The 17,670-nt window shown below is 48.9% G+C and overlaps 1 protein-coding gene across 1 annotated transcript in view; it reads left to right on the top strand.

Annotated features, from left to right (window-relative positions):
- The window catches only part of CHAF1B (chromatin assembly factor 1 subunit B), a 541,423-nt gene extending 524,219 nt beyond the window's left edge, over positions 1-17,204 (top strand). The window contains exon 15 of the mRNA XM_069636112.1: positions 16,098-17,204. Within this exon, the coding sequence (XP_069492213.1) occupies positions 16,098-16,219 (122 nt within the window). The 3' untranslated portion in view covers positions 16,220-17,204. The remainder of the gene's footprint in view (positions 1-16,097) is intronic.
- The last annotated feature ends 466 nt before the right edge of the window (positions 17,205-17,670 follow it).

Below are 17,670 nucleotides of genomic sequence, written 5' to 3'. Positions count from 1 at the left end.
TTATTTTCATTTAACAGCAAACGCAAACAAATAAACAACAACTCACAACATTTGCTCTGGCACTTTCGGGTTTGAGTTCATATTGTGCATTATCCGTTCAGGTCACGGCTAGGCTCCCTCCTCCTCCATCATAGTGTCCTCATTCCGGTCTGTGTGCTGCACACGGGTGATGATGGGACAGTTCTCCCCTCCCGGCTCTCTTGAATCAGTTGTGCTGTTTTCATTGTGGTTTCCAAATAGGTCCTGGAGCAGAGTGTTCCACGCTAGTATTCTGGCCCCACTGTTATTTTCTCCCCTTTGCGAGGCCCTGGTCCAGACCGTTGTTTCTGCTTCTGCCCCTTTTTGTAGGTCTGTACTCCAGCCTTCTATCGAGGGTCCAGCGATTGCTTTCCATGCCATTGCGATGCAGCGTTTCGCCAGTATTGTCATCCAGTCTTTCATCTTTGCCACGTGGGCCCCCTGTTTATCGCCCCTCGGGAACAGGCCCAGTATGTAGGACGCCGGCGACTAGGCTCGCATATGGATTCATGCCTTCGACGCTCTTTCCTTTATTGTATTCCAGAAGGCTCACTCCCGGGCAGGTCCAAAACATGTGCACCATATCTGCCTGTTCTTCCTGGCAGCGTGGGCAGCTCCGTATTTGTCTGTCCCCCATGTTCGACATTCTTTTAGGCGTTAAGTATGCCCTGTGCACTATGTAGAGCTGCAGCTGCCTGAACCTTGCGTTTCTGGAGACTTTATTCACGTATTGGAGGGCTCTGTTCCATTCTTCGTCCTTGAGGGGTCGCGGGAGTTCCTCCTCCCATTTTGTTCGCCTAGTCAGTGCCCTAGAGTTGATGGTGCCCAACAGTTGTTCAAAGAGTCTGGACACAGTATGTCCCCCCTCGGATGCATCGTACCAGGCGTCCAGCGGCCCTCCCATGTCGTCCTCTTCCGGCAGGGTCTCCCACCTCTTTCTTATTCCTTGCACCATGCTATTATACAGTATAAATTGTCCACACTGTATGTCTTGCTCCTCAGCCAGGGTCTGAAAGTCTACCCAGTGTCGTCCTTGCCACAGATCACCTATTTGGGCAACTCCTTTGTCTTCCCACTGTGCCCTGAACGTTGCCAGGCTTGCTATATGGGTGTCTACCAGTCCCGCCAGGGGGATGTGCTTTGAACAGCGATCTCATGTCCTGCACTTTCCACGCTCTTTTCCACAGTGTTCGGCCTGGTTATGCTATTCTGGGAAGGGTTTTTGCCTGGGTCTCGTTTATCCACAGGAGTTTTTAGATAGTATCGCTGGAGCAATGGTCGAAACAGTATTGCGTCTATGGAGGTGTCCTCCCCCAGCCACCGGACCACGAATTGAAGTTGTGCAGCCAAATAGTATCGCTCAAAGTCCGGGCGCTTAATCCCTCCCCATTCATAGCCCCTTTGTAATGTGCTTAATGCTACCCTGTTTCTCCATCCTCCCTACAGGAAGCTCCTTGTCATGGAGGGCAGTCGTCTGAAAAAGGACACAGGGATGTTGTAGGGGATGTTGGTGAAATATAGGAGTCGGGGTAAAACTATAATCTTCATTAGGGCTGTCCGGCCTATCATCCCCAGCGGTAGTGTTTTCCAGAACTGCATGGCATTCTCTATTTTGTCCAAGGCTGCCTGTGCGTTTGCCATGTGTTTCTGTAGTGTCATGGTATATGTCCACCCCCAGGTATCTGAAGGTGATTGAGGTCCATGTCAGGCCCAGTTGTGGCAGCTGGTCTGATGTTGTTTCCCTCAGGTGCGCCAGGGGGAACAGTGAGGATTTTCCCTTGTTGATGGTGATTCCCGATAATCTGGCAAACGCTCCCAGTGCCTCTAGTAGGTCCGGCAGGTGAGTACGTGGGTCTTGGACGTAGAGCAGTATGACGTCTGCGTATATCGAAATCTGGTGTATTTTCACGTCTATCACTATGCTGGTGTCCCCATACTCCGCCCTCAGGAAGGCTGCGAACGGTTCCAAAGCCAATATATATAGCATCGGGACATCAGGCACCCTTGCTTCGTACCCCGCCCTCTGCTCCACTCCCCTGAGACATGCCTGCCCGTCTTAACTCTGGCCCTCGGGTCCCTATACAGCAGCTTTATACAACGTAGGAACCCCCTTCCTATCCCGAAGTGGGCGAGCGTCCCCCAGAAGCCAGTCCCAGTTCACTGAATCGAATGCTAATGACGCAACTGCATATTCCCCCTCTTCTTGGTTCGTCTTGTCAATGACGTGATTGAGTCTCCAGAGATTCCATGCTGTGTTCTGGTCTGGGTGTAGCAGTGTGCATATCACCCTTTTTAGCCGGGTGGCCAATGCCGCTGTCAGTATCTTGGAATCTTGATTTATCAGAGAGATTGGTCTGTAAGATCCACACTCGAAGGGCGGTTTCTCTGCTTTAAGTATCAGGACTATTACAGATTCTGACATACTGGCCAGAAGACGCCCACTCTCATATGCCCCCTCTAGCGTCTCTAGTAGTCTCGGGGCCAAGCTATCTTTTTATAGAATTCCCCTGGTAACCCGTCAGGCCCCGGGGACATCCTGTCGGTAACTGGGTGATGACCTCCATCAGTTCCTCCACAGTGAGGAGGGCGTCCAACATTTGGGTCTGCTCCTCCAACAGTCGTGGGAGTTTGATTTCTGCAAATGCGTGCTCAAGGTCTCCCTCTTCTGCTTCCTGTACTTTGGTGTATAGTTTCTCATAGAATTGCGAGAACACCGTATTTATACCCTCCTGGGACCTTTCAACCACCCCCTGACTGTTTCGAATTTCGTTTATCTTTTCTCGCTTGGTCTACTGTTTGATCAGCCAGGCGAGAAGTCTACTAGGCTTATCCCCTTCTGCATGCAACCTCTGCATGTACTTCCCATAATTTAACTGCCCTAGTCTCTCCCAGGCCGCCGTACACTGTTGTCTGAGAGGTGAGGTCGCCCGTTTCGCCCCCTTCCAGACCCGCCCGTGCTTTTGCCCTCCATCTTCTTTTCTATCACATCCAATTCAGCCAGGGTTTCTCTTCTAAGGCCCCCCGTTTTCCCAATCGCCGCCCCTCTGATCACCACATTAAAAACCTCCCAAGTCGTTCCCGTGCTGTCCACGCTACCTATGTTGTGCTCGAAATAGTAGTCTATTGTAGTTTGGATATGATCTTGGAAATCTCCTTCTAGGAGTGCTTCCGCCCTAAGTCTCCACGTGGGTATGGGGGCTTTCCTGTATGTATGCGCTCATGTTGCCCCCAGTGGGGCGTGGTCAGTCAGGGTTTGTGCGTGACTGTGTGCCTCAGTGAATTCACCTAGTGTGTCTTTGCCTGTAAATAAATAGTAAATTCGGGTGAATGTCCCATGTGGGCTGCTATAGTGCGTGTATCTGCTTTCGCCCCCATGTACCTTTCTCCAGACGTCTTCTAGCTCGAGCTGGTCCAGTATCTTCTGCAGCACCCGCACTGGTGGCGCGGGTCTTTTGTGTTTGTCGTCCGACCGGTCCAGCCTGGGATCCAATGTGCAATTAAGATCTCCGGCCCAGATGGTCGTGGCGTTCCTGTACGGGGCCAGCCGGGGTGTGAGTGATTTAAAGAAATCTGTTGCATCGTGGTTTGGCGCTTAGGTATTCACCAGACAAACTTCCCGGTTCTCCAGCATTCCGTGAACGATCAGGACCCTGCCTTCGGCGTCTCTCTCCTGTTTAATGAGTTGGAATGGGATGCCCGGGGCAATCCAGGTTGCTACCCCTCTTGCATAATTAGAGTATGTGGAGCTGTATATCTGGCCACCCCACTTCTTGGCCACTTTGGCTTGCTTTTCAGCCGTCAGGTGGGTCTCCTGCAGCATTGCGATGTGGACTTTCACTTTGTTTAGCCAAGTGTAGACCCTCTTAATGTAGGCGTTTAGTCATCTGACATTCCATGTCACCACGTTTAGTTCATCTCGGTTCCTGTGTCTTGCAGATTCCAGCGGCCCACTCGTTCCCATCGGCCTGTTTGGTTTTCCCCTCCCTGATGTGCTGGCTTGGGAGGTCCGTCCATCGTCTTTCCCTTGTTATTCTCCTGGTAGTTTGCGGATCCTCTTTCTCCCTTGTCACCCCCTGACCTGGCGGACCACTCTGCTGCCAGTGTCCATTTCTCACTGTTTCTTCTCTTTGGTGTTCCTCGCCGGGTTCCCGCGTTTGAGAGCAGCCTCACTTGCGCCCTTTCCCTTCGCCGTGTCCGTGTCCTCCTCGCTCATTATGTTTGTCTCCTCTCGTGCCTTCTCTTAACAAACTTAACCACACAACTTAACAACTATTGTAAACCAACGCCTAGCCTCCCTCCCCCCTGCTCGTGCTCTGCCGCATTCCAGGTGCTGCCCTCGTTCCGCGGGCGCACTTGTAGCGGCGTAGTGCCTTAAAACTGACACTGCTAACTTATCGCTGCTTGGGGTCCCCTCTGTGGGTCTTGGTGGTCCAGTTCCGGAGGCCTCAAGCTCCCCGGTTAAACCGCTAATTTAAGCTTTCGGTTCTCATTCTGCTGATTGTCCTGCTTTATCTCGATTCAGCTGGGTGTCCTTAGTGTCTTAGTCTAGCGAGGTGTTATGGTGTCCGGTGGCCCACTGGGGTGTCTTTTGGGCCCCTCTTCGCCCAACCATTAATTTATGTCATTGGGATGTGTGTGTTGTCCTCACCCTCCTTCCCTGCTTCGCCGGGGAGCCTGTCGGTTGCTCTCGACCCCCTCTCTTAGTTGTGGGATCCCCTGCTGGTCCATCCACTCCTGGGCGTCTGCCGTGGTCTCAAAGATCTGTGTCCTCCCGCTGTGCAGGATTTTGAGCTTGGACGGGTAGAGTAACATGAATTTCACCCCCGCTGCCTGAAGGCGCTCTTTTGTCGGCCAAAACTGGGCTCGCTGTCTTTGCATAAGTGCTGTATAGTCAGGGTCGATGGTTATCCTGGCTCTGCTGCGTATTATCTCCCCGCCTTCTCTTAAGAATGTCAGGATTTTCTCCCTGTCTTTAAAGTTCAAGATTTTTGCAATCATGGGTCTCGGTGGCGCGCACGGGCAGGGTTTCTTGATTAGTGCTCTGTGTGCCCTTTCCACCACGAAGCCCTGGGAAAGGGTCCCTGCACTTACTTCCTGGAGCAATAAGTTCTCTATGTATTCTGTGGGGACTCTGCCTTCCTCCCCCTCCGCCAGCCCTACGACACGCATGTTGTTGGGTCTGGCCTGGCCTTCCGCATCTTCGGCCCTGCGTTCTAGTGTTCTGATCCGTTCCAGCGCTTCTGACATTTGTGACTGAGAGGTGGTCACGTTTGCTGTGTTGCTCTGCACTTGCTGTTCCACCGTTGTCACTCTCTGCCAGGTTCCTCGTGTCCTGCCTGAGGAGCCCCACATCCACAATCACTGCGTCCAACTGCCCTCTATTGAGGCCTTTAGCGCCTCTATGGCCTCTAGGATGCTGCCTTACACTTGTTTGAGTTCCCCGTGCGTGGTATATGATGTAGCTGTGTCCGCCGCCGTTGTCCCAGGTTGTGGGTCCTCACTCTTGCGGGCCAATGTCTCTTTGCTTCTTTGCCTCCCTCTGCTACCTTTCTGTTTGTCGGGCATGTCGATGTTTGTAGCCTTGTGACTCTGTGCTTGGGTAGAGGCAGTGCGCCCCTGGGCGGCCTCCACTCTGTGGTCGGTGTTCTCCCTTCCCTACAGGTAATCCCAGACTGGGCCCAGGCCCTCATCGGCTCTGCCGCTCCCCGGCACCTCCTTGGGCCCTGTTCTGTGGGGTCTATACGTCTTAGAAGGTACGGGTTTACCGGCACATGTCGGCTGAAGTCTTTGTGGTCACTCCGCCCAGCTATTTGATCAGCCCCGGCATATTTGGGGGGGGGGGGGGGCGGTCTGCCGCCTCATATGATGGCCGTATCGTGTGGGTTGGGGTCTCCGTGCACCTCCCAAGTGCTGTTTCGGGTGGGCCGTGTCCTCCCACGTACATCTTGTGAGTCGAGGGCTAATCACCGGGGCCTGGCTTTCCTGCTGTTCCACCCCAGCCTCGTGGGATGCCTTGCCGGATGCTCCGGTTGCGTCTCTGCCATTTGCCGCTGCTTGCTGCACCGACGCGGTCTCGGGCCGGTGGCCACCCGCTTGCCTCTCGCTTTTGGGGGCCGGGACAGTCTCCCCCACCGGGCTCCGCGGGGCTCTCCTGCCACTGCGTGGCCGTGCTCTGGCAGAACTTGTGTGCTGGGGAACACCCTGTTGGCCGTCACCTTCCTGTGTCTCAGCCACTGTCCTCGATTGCCTGCTCCTCCTCTGCCCGTCTTCACGTGGCGTGCCTCGTTCCTCGCCCTTGTTGGGGTGGGCGGTCGGATTTGGCACCTCTCTCGGTCCTCTTCCGGGTAATGTGTGGGTGTCTGCTGGGCTGTCTCACGTGCTCAGCTTCCACTGCCCCTCGGAGCACAGGCGGATCCTCAGGGGCCTGGGGCCGCCATTTTTTTGTGTGGCGGTTTTGCGCCTCTTCCTTGCCTCGTTTCAGGTCTTCCCGACCTCTGATTTTGTTCGGGCTTTTGCCCTTGCGTGCCCTGGATCCTCCGGGTGCCGTCCCTTCGATTTGTTCAGGTTCTCCTGCTGTTTTTCAGCCGTTAGTAAGGATCATGTAGCGGATCACCCGGGAGCTCTCGGTGACTCGCTCACTCTCGCATGGTTGCCAAGGCCCCTGAACACAGAACATTTGTGAAATTTTCACTCCAATCTCGGACTTCATTGTGGGTCCTTAACTTTTTAACGTCTTCCTTTTGCCTTGGCACTTTAACACGTTAGTAGCCCCCCATTACGAACCGCTGTTAATTATTTGGGTGCCTAATGTGTTAGGACCCAAGAGGGAACTACGTTTCTCACACTGACTCCACTGTATCTGTTGACGCTGACATTCCTACACACAGTAAGCAGTTAGTTCTGAGGGCAAGTATAGGTTTTGGGCAAACACCGATATTTACTTTGGACTTCCCGATAGACTATCCTTAGTTTTCTTTAGGTAGGGAAGCCCCCACCTTAGAAAAGGGCAAGTTGGTCATTACTCCAGCCGGTCTTCAGTTCATAAAACTTCACGAAACAAGCTTGAACCTGTTGTCTGTGTATTAGTGTTAGGGAGAATTCTCTGTTTAGGCTGAATTTCCTAACCTAGTGAGTCCCCCAGCAGCTTTGCTGGATTTTTGGGGTTTATTTTTTTTCTCCTGCCAAGAGTGAGACGCTTTTACCCTCACTCTTGGACATGATTTGAGTGTGTTCCTTTGACTCTTGATGTGTTTAATGGGCTATGGGGTCTTTTACTCCATAGGGTTTCATGTGGTTTTGTGATGTTACACTGCACCCTCAGTGCAGTAACACAGGGGTGTCATAGTGACCCCCCAGTATAGACTCCATATCCTGGGACTGACTACTGTCTCCCAGGGCATGTAAAGTCGCCATTGACTTTACTAGTCTTAAATTCTGAACAGACCCAGTACAAACCATCATATTGTGGACGTACTGGCTGGGGCAATTCAATTGCCCCGGGGTCTGTTAGTCGAGGGGGCACGTCTCCGTCCCCCCTGATCGAGTTTTGGCTGGTGGCAGTGGATACTACTTTTTATATTCAACCGCGAATATTTCTCTATGGGATTTTCCCATTGTTCGAGGCTACTATCTTTATTTATTTAATTACGATAGCCTCGAACATACCGCCGGTTTATTTAATTATTATTAATTCTCCGTTTGGTATTTTTTGCCAAAACTCGGTTCTAAAATGGCGTTTGTGTTCTCTTCTGTGACTCCAACCCAAGTCGAGCCCTTTGTTCCACTTTTTGGCGGGCTTCTCCACAGAAGCCCTCCAAAGTGGTGCAACTCTGTCTGGGGTACTTAGGAGGGGTGGAGGGGGATTTAGGCACCCTGGACTGAGTTGCATAGGCAACTCAAGTCGCACTCCATCCTGATTGGCCCAAGTGGTGAGCCGGCCGGCTCACCACTTAGCATGTTTGAGTGACAGCTAGGCTGAGTGAATGGGGGTTTTCTGCATAAAAGAAGGGCTTTGGGGACTGTAACTTCAGAAGTCGCCACAGGACCTAAGAATCTGACGAGGGAGAAGCTGAGCCGACCTGCCACGACGACACCACCGGTGGAGCCCTGCTGGACCGTCTCACCACTTTTCCCAACGACCGAGGAGATCTCCCGCCGGAGAGTCTTCTTCCTTTGACTGGTGGGGATAACCAGTTTCACCGTCTTTTCGCTTTCCCGACGCATCTCGTGGCCGCCTTGCCTGTGCCAAGCACCCCAGCAACCGGAATACCACATTTTACCACGACCGCGAAATAAAGGGTAATAACTTTAACCGGAAAACTCTGCGGCTGGTTTCTTCCCTGGCAGTTCAACGACCTTCAGCTTTCCTCCAAGTCGAGATCTTCTCTTCCCCTGGACGACGCCGAGACTTGCACCCGCTGCCAGGAACAACTGCCACCGCTGGAGGAACCTTCCCACTTAAGGTACCGTGTTCCGCCTGGCTTCCCTTGCTACTGACTGTACGGGGTATATTTAGCCCCCGGCTTTCGAACCTCGGTTAGCCTGGGACACCCTGGCTAAACTTTTCCGAGCCTCTCAACTCTTTTTCAAACTCTCTGCAAGACTTTCTAAGCCTAGTGTAACTGTGATCTTGGGTGCATTTGTGCTCTGCTCTCTCGAAGAGTGGGCCCAGCCTATGGACTTTGGCTCACAAATGCCTTTTGCTCTTCTGCCTTGCTAATAGTGTTCCTAAATCTTGGTGTGGTGTATCTTTCCATATTCTGTCTTTTTCCCTCCCTCCTTCGTGAACTTATTGGAGTGCCATCATAGTTAAGCGCTCACCTCTGTCTGGAAATAAGTGGTGTTAACTAAGACTTATCTGATAAGGAATAAGGGTTGTATATATTATAATAGTAACTGTGTTTAGAGTGTTTTACAATAAGGGTGCTGGAGTGTTTTAAACAGTGTTTTTAAATAAATAATTATATACTTTGATACCAAAGCTCTGGTCAGTGTTTGCTTGTATTATTGTATCTGAGTGCCTATTGTGTATACTTTGCATACTGCCTAACTCTTCTTGAGGGAAGTCTGACTGCTCAGCCACAGCTACCAGGTAAATCTGGGTGGTACAGACTGCTACCAAGTGGGTTTACTGCTAACACCTGTAGTCCTAAATCTTTTGCAGTGTTCCAAAGGGAACTGCACATGTTTCTGCCTAACAGTTAGGGGAGTTGTTCTAAAGTCCCACTTGGAGGTAAAACTTTAGTAAGCTATCACAGTGGTTTGTAGACCCAGACCCCTCCCCATCCCCCCCAGACCCCCAGACTCTTGGTAACAATCTGTAATACTCCGAGACCTTGGTGGAGTGGCAGAGCAGTCAGGCTTATCTTAAGAGGACGATATGAGCTGGCAGTAAGTACACTGAACCTAGTTAGTACTGCACATCAAAGAAACACTTACACATCTATATTTTAACCCTTTAAGTGCCATGGGTATGTCCCCCCAGTGCCAGGGCCTTTTTTGGTGATTTCGGTATTTGGCCATTCTATGCCTTGTAACTTTTTTGTTACATGTGTTTCTGCCAAATTTGGCTCCTTTCAACCCCCCCCCCCCCACATGTAGGCGGTCGTAACGCCACCCAGGAATCCTAGGTTGCTGTAGGGGGGTGAGAGAAAATAAGCAAAAAGGGCGAACATTTTGGGTTTTTTCAAAAAATGCCAATAAAATGATGTACAAAGAAGCCTGTGGTTTTTTCCTTGTAAGAGCTAGGAACAAATGGTTAGCTGTGCTGAGATCCCCAATTTATTGGCTTTCAAGAACAGGTTGAGTGGAAACGAAAAAAAAATATTTTGATGTGTTATCAACTGTTTTGTGAGAGGTAGTCGATTTTGGCCATTTTTGCCAATTGGACATGCATGGACGGAATGGAAGAAAAGGGTAGGAAAGCAGAATTGGAGGACAGAAGAAAGGCATATATTTTTGAAAAGTAGACACAATTCCAAGTTTAGGAAGGGGTGATTTGTGTAGGTCTGGCAACTAGGTAGGGGAAAATGCCATAGATTGGGGGGAAAAGCAGGAAAATGACCGGAAAAAAAAGGTATGTGTTGGACATGGTTGTCTTGGTGCGGTAAAGGCTTCTATGAATTTTGAGAAAAGCAATGCTCCGCTACATTCCCCCCACTCTTGCAGTTAGGAAAGAACACATTTTTTGTAGTGTTTTACAAAACAAGCAATACCACAAGCCAAACACTGAGCCATGGTACAAAGGTGTTTTATGCTCACGGCCTGAACAGACGCACTTAACATGTGTAAATCGGGGAAAACCAATGTGGTGAGGGAACGGCAAGCATCCATTTTCTGAAAGAGTACAGGCAGACCTTTTCAAGGGTAGGTGACTTGCGCAGGTTACAAAAGTGTATGGTGCCTAAAGCAACGATTAAATGTAGGGCACATTTGGGAAATGAAAGGGTTGTGTGACAAAGGGTACCAGCAAATGGGTCAAAACGTTATGAAAACCACACAAACCCAACAAATGTTATACCTTCCTGCGTTCCCACAGGTGTCCCGGTGAAATGGTACCTCACGTGTGGGTGCACCTACCTGGGCGCCAAGGGGAAAGCCTAAAACACAAGTAACCCCAAGTCTGTTTTCACACCTGAATTTCACACTTTCTCCAGACAAGCGCAACATACAGATATGGTCCACGGGAGTCCAAGCCATCATAGAAAACAGGGAACCCCATGCATTTCCGAAAAGAGGACACCTGTGGGAAACCGCAGAGGTACGATTTGTGGAAATCGGCCCACAATGTATTACCCAGAAGCCCCGGCAAAGTCCAAAATGTGCTGAAAAAACCCACATTTTTCTTTTTGTCAGGGGTTCTGGGTAAAACATTCTGGTCCGCTTCGCGCAAGTTGGACCTCTGTGGATTCCTACTGGTGCCCTCTTTTCAGAAATGCATGGGGTTTCCAGTTTTCCTTGGTGGATTGGACACACTATGCCCAAATCTGTAGGTTATCTCCCCAAACCCTTTTGTGGTTACCAGTGGGTTAGCCGTTTTCCTTTGCGGCTAGATTGGTGAACCCACACATGTGAGGTACCATTTTCGTTGGGACACCTGTGGGAACGCGGGAAGGTATGACATCTGTTTTTGGCGGCGTGTTTCGGTGGTTAAGCAGAGTGAAATGTCTGGAAATTGTGTTTTTTTTACCCCCAAATTTGGAATTTGCCAGAGGTTCTGGATAGTAGATTCTGGGCCGATTTGCACAAGGTAGACCTCTGTGGATTCCCACGGGTGTCCTCTTTTGGGAAATGCATGGGGTTCCCGGTTTTCCTTGCTTGCTTCGACACCCTAGGCCCGAATCTGTAGGTTGCCCACATGATCAAAATGGGCTGTGGTGAAAGGCTTGCGGTTACCAGCGGGTTGCCCTTTTTCTTTTGCGCCCCTGGTAGGTGCACCCACGCATGTGAGGTACCTTTTTCGTCGGGACACCTGTGGGAACGCGAGAAGGTATGACATCTGTTGTTGGCGACGTGTTTGTTGAGTGGACACAGGGAAATGTCTTTGAAATTGGCTTTATTTTTATTTTTTTGCCCCCTTCCCTGGGTCTAGTGGGCATTGCTGCCCGCGCATCGAGCGCCCTGTGCCCAATCCACGGGCAGCAATGCTGTCATTGGGTGTCATTGGAAAGGGGGGAGTCTCCCCGACAAGATCCGTGGTGGCTGGGGCCCCCAAACCCCTCCCCATCACGTTTTTATTTTGCTTTTTTTTGTTTTGTTATGCCCCCACCCCTGGGGGCAGATGGTCACCTGTCTGCCCCCAGGGGTCATTATATATGTGCCTCCATACTTTGGGGGCCAGGGGGGTGAGGGCTGCTTACTGTAAGCAGCCCCCCTTCCCCCCACGTCACAAACGTTTCCCTGGTGTCTAGTGGGCATTGCGGCCCGCGCATCGAGCACCCTGCGCCCGATTTGCGGGCAGCAATACTGTAACACAGGGTGTCATTGGAAAGGGGAGGATCTCCCCTTTCCAACGACGCCTCCCCCGATCTCCGGCTTGAAATACAGCCGGAGATTGAGAGGGAGAAAGGTTAACACTCGCCTTTCTATTTTCACCGCAGCAGCCCGAAATGGCTGCTGCGGTGAAAATTACTTTGTTTCGTGCCGACCTGCATTACGCACGCCGATGTGAAAGTGAAGGTAATCCAGCCTCCTGGAAGTGAGGGGGACCTCCCCCTCACATAGCCCGGTGGTTGGATTACTGTTTTGTGTGATCCCTGCTTTGCAGGGATCACACAAAACAAGGTGCCAAAAAGGACAAGCTATCTCGTCCTTGGCACTGCGTATGCAATTCCAATGACGAGATATCTCGTCCTTGGCACTAAGGGGTTAATATACATTTATTTATACAAGTCACTGTTAAATACTTGTAACAATAAACCAACACACATAGGTATACCTTTCAATAGGCCACTTCTTGGTATCTTGTTGCTGAACATGCTGAATTGTTAGAGAAGTTTGACAGGTCTACCGTATTATCGGTAATAACGCGCACCCGTAAAGTAATAAGGTAATGCATGCATACACATGATGGTGATTTGTATGAAGGAAAACAGTTGGTTAGCGTTATCCTAGCAGAGCTTTGGGTTCTAAAGGCAGTTTCTATGCACAGCAAGTCTTTTAAAGTCCAGAATGCAACCATAGCTAAAAGGCAGTAGAGAGAGGCTTTAAGTCTTGAAAAGCAGCAGAAGTCAAAAGTTCCTGTGGATACTTCCCAGTCTCTAGGAGGGAAGATACAAGAAGGCGTTAACCCACATTGTAGACCCTGTTAAAGCTCTTGCTAAAAGGACACAAGCAGCGGCTTGAGTTGGAGGTAAGGGGGTTGCCTTGGGCACCTCTACATGCACTCAATGCTCTGGAGCAATTTTCTGAAATGGGGTAAGCACTACCTTTTTCCCCACAGTACATTAGGTTTGAAGAAAGTTTGTGCTGGATGCTCTGCAATGTTGCAGTTCTGAGCCTGACCCCTGGATTCCTTGGTCTGATGATGAAAGGCAGGACAATGGATGGGATCTCTCAGCAGTTTTGAGGGAGGACCTCTGGCACAGCTTTCATCAACTTCTCTGGTCACCTTGCTGTTTTGGCACCTTTTCTGCAGCACCAACAAAGGGTGCAATTCGCCCGGTCAATCTTCTTTGGTTCCTGTAGTCACACACTCTGAGGGGCTTCGGTGTGAGTTGGGTAGCATCTCTGGAGTGACCTTAAGGGCTCAGCGAAGACTTAGACGAATTCGACCTTGCCATGCCAATGAACTTGAAATGGGCAACAGGTCTCCTGGTATTGGGGTTCCTCGAGAGATGGCTCAAATCAAAGTTAATCTTCGGACTGGTTGTTCGGACCCGCTAAAGGGAACAAGTCCTCTTTGGAAAACGGGGTCAAGACAGCAGTGGTTGCTCCACTGTGTTACAAAGGGTCTGCAGGCATCTCTGGTTGTCTTCTTGAGCTACTCCAACTTCCAGTGGTCGACTTGCTTTTCACTCCCGGAGCCTTGCCTTTTTTCCAGTTCCAGCACTCCTATGCAATCTTCCTCAGCAGATTACAGAAGGGGGGCGTTTGGCTGTCCAATGAGGACAACCAAACCCCCAGCGGGAACTGGTCTCATTCGGCACTCTGGCAGACAAAAGGACAGGTGGGGTGGAAAACTCCTCCCGCACTTCCTGCCTGCCCAGACACTCTAGAGCCTAGTAGGTGACACCCAAGGGTTCCCACCAAAATCAAAACATACAAAGGCCTGCCCCTCCCAGAATGGTAGAAGGGCCGACAAAGAACAACCACGCTAGTAATGGCGAGAAAAGGAAGGTGCCAAGTTAGTACTTGGGTGCCCCTGTTGTGCACTACCGAGGCTATGGACACGGCCTGCAGTAGAAAAATCACACAATAGTTGGTAGAACATGTACCCTGCCACCAGCCATAACTAGCAGATTGTGACTAAAAAGGCACACGAGCAGAGAGAAAGGGGATACTAGGTATCCATTTGGCATTCCACATAAGGTGGCGTGTGCCAATCTCTGACAGTTTTATGAGATCCTTAAGAACTGTAGTTACTCTAGGATAAAGAAAAGAATCTCTAAGGATGACCTTAAGGGTCCCCAGCAACACTTCCCATAAGAAGCTGTGTGCTGTAATAGTAAAATACAGATGCCTTTAAGAGTTATGGAGGAAAAGACTCCATAGGACAGATGCAATACAAAGAATAGAGCTCCAAAAGACAGAGCCCATAAGAATGAATGAGTGGAAAAGGGCTCCACTCATTCAGCATGAGAGATAAAGGTCCAGTAGTCCGGCAAAACGTGCTGTGGGTCTCACTAGGAGAGAGGGGGGTGGGGGCTGAGGGGAGCATAGAAATTATAAATCTCCTTTAAAATTAACTCATGATGCCTTCACAACCCTCAACTTTTCTCCTTATCAGTTTCTAGATCTGTGATTCGAGCCCTTGCTACTGCAGACCTCTGATCTGTTCCCCTCTTTTAGGTACCCCTTCTATTCCTTCCTACATCCTTCTCACCGGTGTAGATGCTGATAGCGTACCAAGGGCACCCTTAGTGGCTCTTCCCTGTGCCGTGGAGCAATGCTTTTATTGCAGTTGGGCATGATCTAAAATAACAAAATAAAATAATAAGATAATTGGTGCTTTGAGGTTGGGCCCCATTAGTGAATGCCTATAAGCTAAAATTGTTCCCATGATGTTATATGGTGCAGAACTACGGAGCGACTCTTAAGCCTCCTTTTGTGACAAATGAGTCTAAATCTTGGAAAAGGGGTTTGATGCTTAAGATTCAGGATAATTTGAATTGCTGGGACTTGAATCTTGGCTTAGTGGAGATTAAAAAAAAATGTCCTTTATATATGCTGAAACGCCATGCCCAGATGATTTTGCACTTGGAGGATTACATTTCTTTCTGGAAATTTCTGGCTGACCTCACTAGGCTCCACATTTGAGGCATGAATGATGTCACAAAGTGTGATCCCTACCAATAATGATTGAATGAGCGACAATAAGGTTATCACAATGGTTCCAGGAAAACGCCCCTCAATTGTCACAGCTCAGCAGCAAGTCACTGTGCTGGACCAACACATGGCAGCATGGGCCTGCCAAGTAACCAATACATAGACTAACCAATACGTAGACTTTTTACCCACTCCATGATCGCCTAACCAGCTTACACTAAAGCAAGCAAGCCAGCCAGCCTGACGCACAGTGCAGCAGCATGCCACTTCAAAATTCTCAGTACTGTCTCAATAACATTATAAAGTGGGAAGCTTTAATCCTCACCAATCAACCCCTCTGCCCCCATCAAAAAAACAGCCAAATGTGCATGCTCACCTGAGCTTGCAAGGATGAATAGGTGGCAATTATCCAAGCAGATGGCTTCATCTGGCACTTGACTCTTGTTGCACCACCTGTATGTCCCAATTCAATCCACTCGGTGCATTGAGAACGCGGCCTTCCGTTCTGTATGCACCAACAAGTCTAATTTCACATCTTGCGTCGCCCACTTTCCCCACTAACCTCTTCCCTCCCCTATTACAGGGCCAAACGCTAAGAGGCCACACAAATAGCCTTTTTTGGGTGGGGAGGGGGGTTGCTAAAAAACAAAAAAACCATTGACTCTAACTTGTCTTGCTTGCTGCTGTCTTCTCTGGAGACCTAGCTCCCTAGCAGTTGCAAGTTAAAATTGGCAACCTAAAAGAGCGAGGCATGCATTGTTTCCAAGACCAGTTAGTCTTCCCTGAAACACATTGCACCAATACATGATGTAGGCCTTTTCCCCTGAAGAAACACAACTAAACCTACTGAATCCAAACTGGAAATAGTGTTTCGCTACCTTTGAACTAATATAAACTTTCTATGAGTTTCTTGTCCCTCTTGCCACCCTAAAGACATTGATATTGTGTAAACACAATTGCCATATTAATTTGTTGTTTTGCCTTGTAAACCTTTGTTCTGCCATCCAGGATTACATTTATGGCGACAGAATGAGACTCAAAGAGAGGTTGTCTAATCAAATGAAGTCCTAATAACATACATTTTCCTTTTCTAGAAAAGTCATCATCAGAAGACCAATTGTGCAAGACCCCAGAATCCAAACGTCTCCGAACTGATGGGTCTCCCTCTACATCCGAGAAACATGTCAGCATCCGCACCAACAGTTCAAAGAAATAGATGTGAAACTCTGCATGTTGGAACCCTACGCAACTTTCTGAAACTGTTGCATTGTAATCTGAGCACTGTGGAGGCACGAGAGCCCAGTTGCAAAAGCCCATTGTTCTATAGGGTGTTGGTCTTTTCCAAGTGCTGGCCGCATTTTTATTCCAATGTCCAACTATTTAAACAGGTTGTAACAAGACTCTTCTGGCTCTTTTTCAACCAAAAAGATCACACTTTCCATGTAGCTCCAAGAGCAAGCACAGTTGAGGGTGAAACTAGCTTCTGACAGTGATTCGACAATGCCATTGAGAATTTGGCATCAATAATCTCTCGAAGGTTTAGTTAAGCCACCTTACCACTTGGATGGAAAGGAAAAAGGGAAGTTTGTAATGTTTTGCCAGTTACCACTTCAGACATTGAGTGCCTTTGGTTTTCATGGTCTATTTAAATTCACAGTAGAGCCCTGGACTTAGAACCATGTATGCAGTGCAATAAAGTCTGTATGACCAATGCAAGATAGCGACAAAAATCTGAGGCAGTGAGGAGAAAAAGCTGTGGTGTTGATCATTTAATAGATACAAATATATATAAAAAATAGTGTAATATGTCTGTTGGGTTTAATATGTTGTGCATTTTCTCTACAGCATCCCTATTCCCATTTGGTTCCTTGTGTTTGTTGCCTATAATGTATTGTAAAGTTCTTATTTCTTTTCTGAATCCACAATAAGTGTTTGCATATGGAGGACTAACCAGTCTGATAAATTATTTAATAATTGTGTTGCATCCTACAGTAGTTGAACACTCAATGCTTCCGTTGGTTTCTGTTGTGGATCCACAGTTTAAAAACAGTCACATGAAAACACACAATGTTTATACCTTTGTTCATATGTTAATGTAAATATTTAAAATGCCAGAGCATTGTTTTGCAACACTCTTGGCACAAGGTGCGGTTCGCCATTGTACAGAGACTTTCCAAATTTAGTAAAGCTTTTCTAATTATTGGGTTTGTTTTATTGTGTTATTTTTAATACAAGCTTTCGTTAAACAGCCAGCTGGAGAGAAGTTAAATTGTATACTGGGAAAAGAGTGCTTTAAAGTATGATTTGATTATAAAGACTGGTGCTGTAGACCTTTTACGTATGCTCCATTTTCATCTGCCAGCGTTTGCTGTGCGTCTGTCCCACCCCCTTTCTTTCATGGGTTCTGGGAATCCAGGCCCATGTAGAATGGGCTAAAAATCATGCAAAGCCAAGCAGCATATGCTCATCCATTCCAGCCCCCTTGCCTGCTGCTGGCTTCTTGTCAAGCCCTATAAAAGCAGGCAAGGGCTGGCATGTAGTAAATGCTCTGCGTTATTGTGGTTAATGTGTTCCCTGTGTGCATGTCCGTTTCCTGTGTGCATGTCCGTTTCCTGTCTATGCCTTTTGTGTTTTCTTGGTTCAGGCTTTTTGCAGTGTAAACCCACA

This window comes from Ambystoma mexicanum, chromosome 7p (genome assembly GCF_040938575.1).
Source record: "Ambystoma mexicanum isolate Mex_15411 chromosome 7p, UKY_AmexF1_1, whole genome shotgun sequence".
In the NCBI taxonomy this organism is placed as follows: Eukaryota; Metazoa; Chordata; class Amphibia; order Caudata; family Ambystomatidae; genus Ambystoma; species Ambystoma mexicanum.
The sequence above is the reverse complement of the archived record's forward strand: the minus strand, read 5'-3'. Positions and strand labels throughout refer to the sequence as shown.